Here is a 13,558-nt window from a genome sequence, read left to right as displayed (position 1 = left end):
ACGGCATGACCTTCGTCGACAGTTCCTCAGTAGACGAAATTTTCCTCGTCGACGGCTTCATCGTCGACGCCCCCGTCGACGGGAGGCTCTTCATCGACGATGTCGACGTCGACGGGACAATCTTCGTCGTCGTCTTGGCGTCGTCGACGGTTTCAGCAGTATTATAGATGGGATAGGTTTACCTGCTGTCGACGATGAAGGAGTGGTCGTCGTCGATGAGAAGACTGACGACGACGCTGTCATCGTCGACACAGTCGTCATCCTGTGGAGACATAAACAGGCGCCGCAACACCTTTTTGCGCCTGGGAGGACGTTGCAAGTTTGCTGGACGACTGTGTAGGCTTCTTAAAGGTCTGAGAATCCTTTATAGACACTGAAGATTTTGTAGATCTTGCCTCTGAAGACTTCCTTTGTGCCTTCATAGGAAGATTGTCTGAGGGGCCAGGGGAAGTCACCCTTGGCCTCTTCAGGGAGGCTTCTGAGGCCATTGAAAAGCTCCCCTCCGAGGATTCCACATTATCTCGCTCTTTAAGTCTGTCAAGCCAGATGAGCAGTCGGCCTTCTCTGTCCCTCAAGGTTTTGTGAGGAAAAGACCTACAAATCGTACAGTCTTTAGGTATGTGGTCCGGATAGAGGCAATACAAGCACAGGTCATGCTTGTCATCAGCATGAAGTCTTTTCTTCCCACATGAAGAGCAGGCCCTGAAGAGGGCTTTCTTCTGGGTTTCAGACATTCAAGAATTTGAAGAATTAAACACTTACTGCAGTGATAAGTAGCTTGACGCAGTCCTGTTCAAGACTTTGAAGCCAGAACTCACTTTTAAAGGTGAAAAAGTTGGTTTGAAGAAATCCTGAGGAGAACTCAGGCTGGAGACTCCCTAGCACAATGTGCGGTAGAAAATCTGAGAGACTGAGGCTCCTGCCAGGAAGGTTCTAGAGGGAGGTGATAGCTGATTGGCTGGCTCTAAGAGTTTGGTCCTTTTTACATAAGGACAAGTATAGGCTACTAAGGTGAGGCCCTTAGGCCTATTTTTCTCTATGTATGTCTATAGGACATTACTTTTTTATGTACCGGAGGCTCCCGTCTCGACGACGGGGAATGATTCAGGCATGTGAATCTATGAAAGACACCCCTAATACTGGATAACACATACTTCTTGAATTTGCAAGTTGCTCGGAAACAGTATCTGACTACATATAAACTGTCTTTATGGTTAGCAAACTGGCCAAGATTCTTGTACAGTACTAGTACAACGTGAACTCAATGGTAATAGGATTATCAATGTACCAATTTTAGAATTAAAGAATGCTAACATTCAAAGTTAAGCATTTAAACGTCTATACCCTAATGTTTACTTCAAATAATTGGCAAGGTTGGAACAAACTGTATATTCATAGCCAAATATACATGAGTACAACATTGTAAGAAATGCTGGTTATATGCACATGGAACTTTTCAAACATATAAGGGTAAAATAATGTTAGCAAATTCCGAGACAAAATCTCAAAACATGAAAAACTAAATGAAAATACTTGAAGCCACTTACCAAATGCAGAAAAATCCACATCTTCTAAATTATCCAGAATAGTCTCCACAGAGGCAGTAAACCTTTTGAAAGTCGAGGAATCCATCATTTCTATTAAATATATATTTATGAAATAGATTAGTGGTGAGGTACATTGGCTGCAAAAGTATTATTAATGCTATTAAGTAAGCATTTTACCATTACATTAGCATGTTAAAGTATGGCCCGCACACGACACATGCACATGACTAGAAATTATGCAATGAGTTTTGCTTTAAGAAAAACTGATTGCAAGATAGTTGCCGAGAGTAAGCATGCATAACAACACACATGCATTTGCAATGACTAAGTCTTCTACTTTTTAAATTTACTTTTCTACGATGGCACACAACCATATTAACAACAAATAAATAGACTGCATGCTAAAAAAAGGCAGGGAGGCACCATTTTGCAATTCCAGGGTCCTCGTAAAAAGATTTTTTTTTTTATTAAGTGTGATGAAAAGCATCAGGGAGGGGAACTCAAAGTGCAAAGATTGAGGGGATATGTAAAGGAACAAGCGGGGGAGAGTGTTATAGAAAAACAAGTACTCCCCATAGAGTGCTACATGCAAAAAATTATCCCTGAAGTTAGCAGTAGAAGGATAACACACATATAATCAGCACAGTAAACTAGAAATACACCCGGGCAGAAGAAACTCAATCAGGGAGGAAAACCATAAAATCAGTAGACACCCCAAGTAAGATAAAGCCATCCACTCATGAGCAAGAAGCCCACCCAAGCCTACTTTTAGTACATGTTACGCATAGAAAAAAACAACGGTGGGAACAGACTGCTAAAGGTGTCTGCAGCACTAAAAACGGGTGTTTAATACCCAAGAAAACTAAATATAATTTACAATACTATCAGATTGTCACAAATTTGTAATCAACGACTTTCCTATTAAAGAATATGAAAAACTTAATTACCTTTAAACAAGATTAAAACTACAAAGCATTTTAGATCGTAACTTGTTTACAAGTGATATAAACTGTAATTCCAAGAGGCTATTTTCAGTTTTATATTTTCAATAGCGTTTTCAGCTAAGACAATAACTAACCAGCCCTTACCTTCAGGTGTCAGCTTGGGTTCGTATGCTTTCCTTTTTTTTTGTTTTTCTCGTTTCTTCATTCTTCTGAGAACTGCAAAGTGAAGATATTGTCTTTACTTCGTCAAATTTTTTTTTTTTCATTTCAAAGAAGTTTTTATTGGTTGTTTCAGCATGAACATATAATGAGTAGATCAAGTAGCATAATTAGAGTCAGAATTTCACGGGCGAATATTACAGTACGCTACTTTACATCAAAAAGAAAATGTCAATACAAAAGTACATAGCTGATATCTTGTCGAAAGTAGTAGTGCATATATCTTATACTCAACAACATTTTAGTCACAGTCATTTTACTCAAACATCATTTTACTCATCAAAAAACACCATGATAAATAATACAACGATGGGAGTCTGCAAACACATGCTAATGGATCGTGGAGTGTGGGACCAGTTTAAGGTGGCTTATGTGTCGTGAAATAGTTGTCAAGAGTTGACCACAGTTTTCTCGTGGGAGGGCGCCACGGTGTCTGTTGGAGTGCTACATTATCAGCACCACGTAAGCTGATTATCCAATTCAGCCACCCTGCGAAGTTGGCTTTGCAGGTATCTTTCCAGTTACTAAGGACGGTCTTAACCGCCGCTGTGAGTAGGAGATCAAGTAACGCCTTATCGTCTGCGTCAAGGGAAGGGTCCTGGGTGAATCCGAAAACTAAGTAAGGGAGCTCTTTAGCTGGTGTAATGTGGAATAGTTTTGAGAGAAACTCGAATATCTTCTCCCAAAAAGGTGCTACACAGTCGCATTCTAGGATAATGTGTGATAAATCACCTTCCGCACGTTTGCAATTCCAGCAAAAGGCTTCTGGGCTGATGTTGTGTGCAAATAATCGCACCGGAGTCCAGAAGGCCTTATGAAGGAGCCAGTATTTGGTATGGGATAGAGTAGGGCTGATTTTGTGTCTCGTGCGAGATACCCATGTACTGGTCCATTCTGTTTCTGTGATTGGCCTGGACGAGAGATTATTCCAGAATTGTGTGATTGGGACAGTGAGGCTAGATTGTTGGGAACGACTGAGTCTATAGAGGAAGGAAATCTGATGGCCCAGTCTGTTTAATCTGGCAAGGTATGGTGGGAGGGAGGGTGGTGTCAGAGAGAGTTTGGTTTTGGACAGTCCTGTTTTTACGTTTAGAAAGTTGTAAAATTCTATTGGTTCAAGATCGTATTTGTTTTGCAAGTCACTGAATGGAATAGGATATAACCCCGCAAACAGTTGGTATGGGAACAGTATGCCTTTTTTGATCCATGTCGCATTGTGTAGAGGTTTACCCTTGTACAATATGTTACGGTTGTTCCATAAGGATTCCCATTGTGAGCCCCGTATGCTGTTTTCTAGGATTCTGTCAAACTTCAGAAGAGCAGATTTTGTATTATGAAATATTGATTTAGAGTGGGTTAGTTTGTTTAGATTTGTCGAAAGAGCCGCGCTAGGGGCAATAGCATCTAGAATTTCTTTCTCAATTTCTAGCCACACTGGAGTATAGTCAGGTGAGGGTGCGAGCCAGTGGGCTCCCTGCTTGGCTAAAAAGGCGGTTTCATACCTTTTAAAATCTGGTAGATTGACCCCACCTGCGGTTTTATCTAATCGGAGCTTTTTTATGCTAATCCTTGCTCTTTTCCTTTTCCAAAGGAAATTTGAGATAGCCTGGTCTAATTTGTGGTAGAAGTCTGGTGTAAGGGTTAGAGGGAGCATAGATATGAGGTAGTTAACTAGAGGTGATATCATCATCTTGATGGTCTCTACTCTGCCCCACCAGGTAATGAAGAGAGGGGACCAACCCTCTAGTTGGGTCTTGATTTTGCTTATAGTTGTCTTTTCATTCCGTTAGAGGGTCTCCATAAGGGAGTCACCAAATTCAATACCTAGGTATTTCACAAACTCTGGTTACCAGCAGAGACCTGAGTTTCCCAGCACTTCTTTGGGCGTTAAAATATTGAGTGGCTTAACCTCTGACTTATCACGATTGAGTTTGTACCCTGAATGGGTGGAGTAAGTGTCGATGGTAGTCATTAGTGCAGGGATGGAGGAATCTGGTGATTCTGTTACAATCAAGATATCGTCCACATAGGCGGCCAGCTTGACGCACTTATCCCCAAAGTTCACACCTCTGATATCGTAATTTTTTTTTATATTAGCAATTAGGGGTTCCGTTGCCAAGAGGAAGAGTGATGGGGAGAGGGGGCAACCCTGCCTTGTCCCTTGTTCCAGAGAAAAGGGGTCCGACAATGAACCATTTATAGCAATGCGTGCGGATGGTGAAAGGTATAGGGCCATCACCAAGTCAGTAAAGGTTTCCCCAAGGTTAAAGACGGACATACAGCTTTTGAGGAAAAGCCAGGAGACTCTGTCGAACGCCTTCTCTGCGTCGAGAGTAATAGCCACGGAGGGGGCTGCGAGTAGTCTGGCTTTCTCAATGACGTGACAGAGGATCCTTGTATCATCGTTAGACATACGCCGTTTCATGAATCCAACTTGTGATGTACTAATTAGCTTTGGAAGTTGTGAGTTTAACCGTGTGGCGAGAATCTTTGCGTAAATTTTGCAATCTAAATTGATTAGGGAGATTGGCCTGTAATTTTTGGTTAACAGCGGGTCTTTACCTTCTTTGGGGATGACGATAATGGTAGCTTCACTCATCGAATTGGTTATCCCTTTTGTTACGCTAAAGGATTGGAATAGTTTTAGAAGAGTCGGGCTCAGGGAGTTCGTGAGTTCTTTGAAAAAGCTGGCCGAGAATCCATCCGGGCCCGGTGCTTTCTTACATTTAAGGGTTTTAATGGACGCTGATACTTCCTGTAGAGTGAGTGGAGAGTTTAGTGCAGCGTTGTCTGCATCGTTGAGATTTGGGAGGCCAAGTGAGTTTAGGTACCTGTTACACTCTTCCGAGTTAAAGTCTAGATTATTCTTGTACAGGTCTTGGTAAAATGATTTAAAGGTATGGAAAATTAGGTCCTGCTTCGTTTGGATGACATTGTTACAATCTTTAACTGAGGCGATGTTGAATTGCTTTTTTTTATGTTTTAGATATGATGCCAAAACCTTTCCAGCTCTGTTGCCCTCACAAGTCCTTTGAGCATTGAACTTATTGACCCAAACCCCCCGCTCTTCTACTGAGTTTTGAGTTATATTCATATTTCAGTCTAGTAAGGTCGTTTAAAATCAGAGAGTTTTGACGATCTGCCATATGAGCGGTTTCTAGGTTTTTAATGTTATCTTCCAGAGTGGTCAACTCTTTGTTTGATTTTTTTGTTAGCTTGTGCTCGAATGCCAATGATTACCCCTCTCAAAGTGGCCTTGAGTGCCTCCCATACATTCGCGATTTCCGATTCAGTGGTGTTGTTTAGGTTGAGGTAGTCTAGGATGGCAGCCTCGATCTTTTGTTTGTTTTCCGGTTCAGAAAAGATTTCGTCATTGAAACTCCATCTCTTAGGGGGGATAATGGATCTGGAGCCCACTAGTTTGGTCTGAATGCTTGAGTGGTCAGAAATCAATTTGGGGGCAATACTAGTTTCCTCGATGCGGTGTGTGAAGGGGCTATTAATGAGGATATAATCTATCCTCGAGTAGGAGTTGTGAGGAGGCGAGTAGAAGGTGTAGTCTCGGCCGTCAGGGTGTTGGAGTCTCCACGAGTCGTGTAGATTGAATCTGGAGCATAGACGGTGTAAACTAATATGCGAACGTATAGGGTGGTAGGAGCAATTCGAGTGTCGGTCGGTGATTGGGTCTAGTGGCAGGTTGAAGTCACCACCCACAATTAGTAATTCTCCCTGGGGTACGCATTCTAGGGTCGGGGCTAATGAATCCCAGAAATCTGGGTCGTCACCATTGGGGCCATATATGTTCATGACGTGGAAATGATCTTCGTTTCTCTGAAGGTGTGCCATGATGAAGCGGCCATCGGTATCGTGAGTGTGTGAAACTACGGAAATGTTGGATTTCTTAGCTATTAGTGTGAGGACCCCTCTCTTTTTGTTAACTGCTGGAGAGCAAAGATTATGAGAGATCCAATGTTGGTTTATAAATTGAGCGTCATCCTTTGATAGTTTAGTCTCCTGCAGGAGGAGGATGTCGCCCTTGGATTTGGTCAGGTACTCAAGAACTTTTCTCCTCTTGACCGGGTGGTTGAGGCCTTTAACGTTTAAGGAGACAATATTAAGGCCCTCCGAAATGGAGGCATTAAGAGTCATTGGGTACTAGGCTGTCGCTCCTGATCAGGTGGCATATTGGTAAAGATTAAGATAGAGAGTATTAAGAGAGTGTTGAGTATGAATGAGTGAACTATTTTGCTAAGAAGGCTCTGTTGCGCATGTGCTGCTGTTACAGTGGTATCGGTTGAACTAACGGATTTTGAGTGTGTGTTGAGTATGTTAATGTGGTCTATTTCGGAGAATAGGCTCATGGTATGGTTAGTTAGACATCCGTGAGTGATCTGTGAGGGCCCATTTAGGCTATTGGTAAGTAGTACTTTTGTAGACATATAGGTGAAAGTAAGCATTAAACATAAATACAGAAAGCATACTGAAACAATCCAATGTTTTTTCTTCCCCTTTTCCCCCCCTTTCCTCCCCTCCCTCAACCCTCATTTACCCCCTCTACTACCCTCCCCCCTCCCACCTCCCCTCTCAAAAGAACTTAGGAACTGCGACGGCATTACCGTCCACCTGCGACGCAGGAAAGGGTTCAGAATGGTAAATGTAACAGGAACCAATAACCAACTCTTTAATATACTTTGCCAAGCGTCGTTAAGGACCGGCTGTATATAGTAAATTGTGATTCAGTGAACATGAGGAAGATCATGAAACATAACTATACACTGTAGGGTATAAACCTGTTAACTAGAAACTTGCTAACCAAGTCTGTTCAGTCGTGCATACTATATATTCTTTGCATGTCTAAGCAAGCGCAATTGTAAACAAGAGAATATGAGGAAACTTTCTAGAGATAAAGACATAATCCCTAATAACCTGATAAGGTATCAGTGGTATCGACTATGAAACAGAACATTTGCCCCTTATTCGGTTGAAAGTACACAAAGCGAGTCATGTGCTAGGGCACGTGATAGGAAAATTAATGGATGCGTCCGGTGTCGTTGGACATGTACACTAAATGGTCTTACCTGACGGAGTCAAACAATTCAAAACACCAACAATAAATGAGTCGAAAGAGACAGCAGGATGAGCGGCTACTAATAGATGATTAATAGGTAGACTCACTACCTACGGGAATAGAACCCGATCAATAAGGTCGTTAGAGACATCAGGATTGAGTGTATCGGGTATTATGATAGAGTCACCCTTGACCTGAATTTGAGTTTATATTCTCTTGCGAATTTGTCTTCCGCTTGTTTGATGTGCTGTTGGACGAGTCCATGTTCTGCGGTGGAGAATCTCCGATGAATTGCGCCAAAGCATTAGGGTCCGTGAAGAATTTCGGTTTGCCTTGTATGGTGATTCTGAATTTCGCCGGACCAGCAAAGGAGTACTGAATACCTTTTGATTTAAGTTTTTCTCTCAGGGCCAAGAAGCCCTTCCGGACTTCGAGTGTGTCTTTCGAGTAGTCCTGGGTGAAGAATTTTGTGGCCCTCCCATGTGACCTTGTGGTTGTGTCTTGCGAATTGAAGTATGGCCTCGGTATGTTGGTACTTCAGTGGCTTGCATATCAGTGGTCGCGGGCCTCTGTATCCGTGAGGGATGTAGCTTGGTACCCTGTGGGCTCTGTCGAGTTCAAGTTCGTGGTGGAAGGAAATACCTGTTACTGTCGGAATCCAAGCTTCTAAAAAGGCTACACAGGAATCAGCGTCTTTCTCAGCATTTTCCGGAATTCCAAAAATGCGTGCGTTACCCCTCCTATTTCTGTCCTCTAACTCCGAGATCTGGCGTCTGAGATAGTCTGTTGACCCCTGGATTTGCCGTATGGAGTTGGATGCAGTATTGGTTCTGTCCTCAAGGTCGCTAATTCTCTGTTCTGCTTCATCTATGCTTTTGTGTACAGAGCTCATGTCAGCTCTAATTGCAGTAAGTTCCAGCTGCATAGAGTCAGTATTGGATTTGGTTGATTTTGCTAGGTCGTGTACTTCTGCTAGTTTTCTCAGGATTACTTCTAGGGTACCATTAACGTCCGCCTTCGTTTTAATAGGAGAGTCTGACAGAGAGGGTTCTGGCTTCACCTTTTTGTTGTTTTTCTTCTCGTCCCTTTCCGCCATTTTGAAGGAGTTTCGTGTTTGGTTGGCGCGATTGCGATGGCCCTCCAGTTTGGAAGAAGGACAGATCAATCAGTGGGAAGTTAGGGCACTGGTTACGTTAGATTGTCTAACAGACTCAAAGGCTGTGTTTTAGAGCGCAGAGTACTGGCAGATTGTGTCGGTGTGCTCCAGTGGTGGTATGGTCCCCTTGCGCTAGTACTTTGGCTTTTTTACTAGTATGTATGCCAACTAGCACTATCAAAAATGACACGTTTGAATATTGTTCATTTGTCTTGCACTAGTTGTATCTGCAGCCACTTGTGCCACTTGTAGCATTAGGAATGGCAGGTTAGGGTAGGGCACATTGGTTCTGTAGGGATGATTTTTTTAAGTTCACAATTTCCTCTTGCTTGTCTTTCTTCGCGCCGAAAAAGCTGACAAATACTCCTCCTTTATCAGGGGTCTCCTCTAGGCAGGTGTGGGACAGAGGCACTAAGTTGCCGGAGCATTTCGCTGCATATTAGCGGTACCAGGGAACATTTGTAGTGTGCGATATTAATGAGGCAGATTACGGGCGGCCATCTTAGGAACAGGCAAGGCAGCCGGGATCATGGAGCATTTCTCGTCAAATTACCAAAAACAGGGTAGACTGCTTCACTCCGATGACTCAGCCACTAGTGGGTCGCATCATCTGAGGCTCACCTCCGTGTGTAGCCCCTTGTTCCGCTGTTTTCCGACGTGCAGCGTACACCTTTCAGCGCGCTGCTCCGGACCTCATCTCCCCCACACGTGTCGCATCAAGTCGGGAAAAAAGGTACATCCCGCGCTTTCTGTGTGTTCAAACTCGCACCGAGTGTGCCTCTTCAATTCCGATGTACGATTCTTCCATCAATGCTTTCCCAGAGTCGGTATTGTGGCCCAGAAGTTGGAAGGTTCACTTTCCTGCGCAGCAGTGAACAGGCTAGGCGGCCATTACCAAAGCCGTCCAAGCCACGCCCCTTACTTCGTCAATTTTAACTAAAGTTAAAAAATTGTCAAATTTAACAAACCAGATAACATACTGATTAGATTTATAAGGCTGGATAAGTGTAGCGATCAATGGTTAATCCAATATTCCTGGCAAACAAAAGAGTGCTTCCAACATCAGTGCCTGACCGTCAGTTTTGTAAAAGAAAAGCATAGAGTCTAGGCTGGAATGGGGTGAAGGAAAATGTGCCTGCCATCCTAGGTCTAAATCATATGTGAAACCAGGAGATTACTAGTTTTTAGACAAATTAATTCAAGAAAAACTTGTGATAAAAAAAAAATAGAGTAGAAATAAGCATAAATGTAAGTGTACCACTGAGTTTTGACATTTTAATTCACATGTGGAAAGATGAGCATTCGTTATTTTGACACCATCACTGTAGGATAAATAAAACACGGACACAACTGCCGCCGCAAGATCCCAATAATTGCCGACTGGAGCACAGAAAGGGGAACTGTAAGTAAAGGAGAAAGGGGGCAGTGTCAATTCTCTCTCCTACACAGATGCCACCTATCAAAATGGTAACTACCAGAGTCCGGTAAATGGCAGAAATTTGCTACCTCGCAGTGAGCAAGAGCGTCAGCACCACGATCAGCTACCATGGTCAGGGCAGCAATTCACTACAATACAGGTTTTCCAAACCATGCTCCTACGTTCAGATGACCAGCAGAAAAGTTATTCTAGGGGATCCCAGATGTGGACCATGTCTGGTACCACAGAGGAGGGTGGGTTGAGTTTGGTTTATAAGGCATAGGTTTCAGCTCGGCCCGCCTACCTTCCCCACCATTCAAAATACCCACAGGTGATGCGACTCCAGTTATTGTATTATTTTGAAAACCTTCACCTGCTCATACCTTCTACAGACACCTCGTTGTTGCTTTCTTTGAAGAGATCGTGCTGGCGTGGCTCTCGGATGTGCAAAGGGTGTATCTGATGCAAGCACTCACAAAGAGGGAAAGAAAGAGGCAATACGGACACTACCGTCCGGCAAGGCAGCTGGCACTGAAGAGTTGCCGGGAGAATTTTACAAGGATTACGTAGATTTGCTCGCCCCGCAACCGGTAACATGCATAGTGATGCCTATGATAGACTAATTCTACCACCTGCGCTTAGGGAGGTGTTAATTGTCATGTTATTTACACCGAGTAAATAATCAGACAGTTGCGAGTCATATAAACAGCTTTCTTTATAAAACATTGATACAAAAATAAGTGCTGAAAATCATTCACAAAAAACGACTTCCGCTGTTACCAGCAGTGCTGCCATTAAGAGTATATGGTACTGGGAGGTTGTCATTACGAACTACAAAGCACCATAATGGCTACACTGAAGACTGGGAACTTTAGTATCAAAATTCTCAGCACATTAAACCCACACTGATGCGAGTGTGGGATTTAATGTAAAATGCACGACAGAGGGCATCTTAAAGATGCCCCCCGGAAACTCCTAGTGACCTGACTGAGTGACTGCCGAGACATGTTTCTGGACTCCTGGGTCGTACATACTGGGACGAGGTGCCAAGCCTCCTCCCCCAGGATGGGCAGGGTTCATGAAGGAGAAGCTTCAAAAGGCATACCACCTTTGTGAGCTTCTCCAGACCACTTGCTGTACTCAGCAACTGATTCCCACTGGTTCTACCCCCCACTTTGGACGGAAGACCTGGCGGGAAAAACAAAGTGAGGAAGAGAGGTGTGCCCACCTCTGCCAGCTCCACCCCTAGGTTGGGGGAGGCGAGGTGAAGCACAACCTCGAGTCCCCGCCATCTTGAGGATGGGGGGGACCCAGCCAACCAGTGCCAAGCTCCTGCCCCCCTCCCACTGGAGAGTGACAGAATAGGGGGTGTACCCACCCCAGGGAAGGGGCCCATTGGTCCATGCCCTTACCTACACATTCAATATGGAGCATAGAGGGAAAAAGAACCCTGGTCGCCCTCCACTCAAAGAGTTATAAACAAAAAGACCAGGATACTATGAGTACAGAAATCCTAATCTATCGTATTTCCTATTGTAGTCTACATGAAGACTTGTAGTTTTCTACATATCCCTCATTATACTCGAATCAGTAGTATGTGTTTCTTTATAACATAAAACCCTTTTCAACACTTTGACAGTTTTTAAGACATCAGGGACTCATAAGGTAACATTCTCAACTATTCCAGTCCCATTCACACAATTCTTTGTGTAAAAAAATGTGAAAAGGGCGAAATAGCCCCTCACGGGGGCACCAACGAGCGGGTAACTGGCAGGTACTCACAAGATAAGCCTACTTTGTCATCATTGGCGGTCATTAAGCCCAACAGAAAGGTGTCCAAAGAAAAATGTAAGAGTTTTTCCAGAATCCTTACACTCCAGCGGAAAGGTCTCTTCATTCCCTGGATGTGAGAAGGGTATTGAAATTCTATCTGGCTAAGATCAAGGATATTGGTAGGTCAGACCAACTGTTTGTCATCTATGGGTTGGTCAGGACAGGACTGGTCTTGCTCCATCTCCAGGTGGATTGGGTCCTGTATCCAGTTATGTTACCAGAAGGCTAATAAGACCTTAGGGGGTAAGCCTAAGGCTTATTCCACCAGGGGCAAAGCGGCTACAACGGCTTTGCTACGTAATGTTCCCATTGCAGAGATCTGCAGGGCTCCCACGTAGAAGTCGGTCCATACCTTTGCTAAGCATTACTGTCTGGACTATGATGCCAGAGCAGATGCTCAGGTTGGGCAGGCTTCGTTAAGAAATCTGTTTGCACAGTAGTGGTGTTACCTTTTTCTCCACTGCCGGTTAGTTTGTTGAGATGGGCTTGCCATTCTATTCACTAGAATATGACTATACCCATATCCCCTACTACAGAAAGAGTAGTTTCTTACCTGTAACTCCAGTTCTGTAGTAGGGGTATCTCTGCTATAGTCATAAGCGCGCCCTCCTCCCCGGTGGAGAAAAATGGTACTGTAATGCATGCTACAGGCTTTGCTTTATACACCTTCAAAAAGAACTGAAATTAAAAGGAGTTTGCTGTGCATCATGGGATACCGAGGGTCTCTGGAGAGTTCCTTAAAGGCACGGTATCCCTTTTCCAGACATATAATGGCAGCCTATGGGGGCTTGTCTGTCTATCCCTTCCTTTCTATCATTCCAAGGATGTTGTGAAGGGGAAGTTTCTCTATGGGTGAAACTTAGCAGATATTTTTTGCATTTCTAGCTGAAGTACTGGACAGTGTAGCCTTGCAGGTATAGGCTGCATTATTGTCTTTAATTTTCTCTTAAGTGTCTATGCAGGATTGCACAGAAGGCAGCTTAAGAGATTATTTTTGACTGCTCCGGGGTCCTCGCACATGGGCGGGACTATTCACTAGATTATGACTATACACAGAGATCCCCTACTATAGAAACAGACCTCATGAGAGTCTGACCTGGCCTCCTTTTTACCACAAGAAGGGCAGGGGTCAAAAAGAGATGGCATTTTGAGTGGAAAAAAATGCCCAAAACTGTCAAAAAAAGACCAAACCTTACTTCAAAAGATGGGAGATGTTGAAGTAAGTCAAAAATGTTGAAAAAAGTGAAGATTATTTTGGACTAAAATCAGAAAGCAGTGGAGCTGTGTAACCAGGATCCTTCCTGAAGGAGCCGGAAAGAAGTGTCACCCCTGAGGCATGATGGGAAGCTGGGGTCATGACTGCCTTAAAAGCAC

The 13,558-nt window shown here is 43.7% G+C and overlaps 1 protein-coding gene across 2 annotated transcripts in view; it reads right to left on the bottom strand.

Moving 5' to 3' along the window:
• Positions 1-13,558, bottom strand: part of NIPBL (NIPBL cohesin loading factor) — a 1,086,041-nt gene that overhangs the window by 990,036 nt on the left and 82,447 nt on the right. For both annotated transcript variants that reach the window (XM_086960544.1, XM_086960543.1), the window contains exons 4-5: positions 2,636-2,707; positions 1,548-1,637 (exon numbers count right to left, since the gene is read on the bottom strand). In XM_086960544.1, coding sequence (XP_086816670.1) covers positions 1,548-1,637; positions 2,636-2,707 — 162 coding nt within the window. The remainder of the gene's footprint in view (positions 1-1,547; positions 1,638-2,635; positions 2,708-13,558) is intronic.

The sequence above is a fragment of the Lissotriton vulgaris genome, chromosome 3_1 (genome assembly GCF_964263255.1).
Source record: "Lissotriton vulgaris chromosome 3_1, aLisVul1.2, whole genome shotgun sequence".
NCBI lineage: Eukaryota > Metazoa > Chordata > Amphibia > Caudata > Salamandridae > Lissotriton > Lissotriton vulgaris.
Note: the sequence above shows the minus strand (reverse complement) of the source record. Positions and strands in the feature narration are given on the sequence as shown.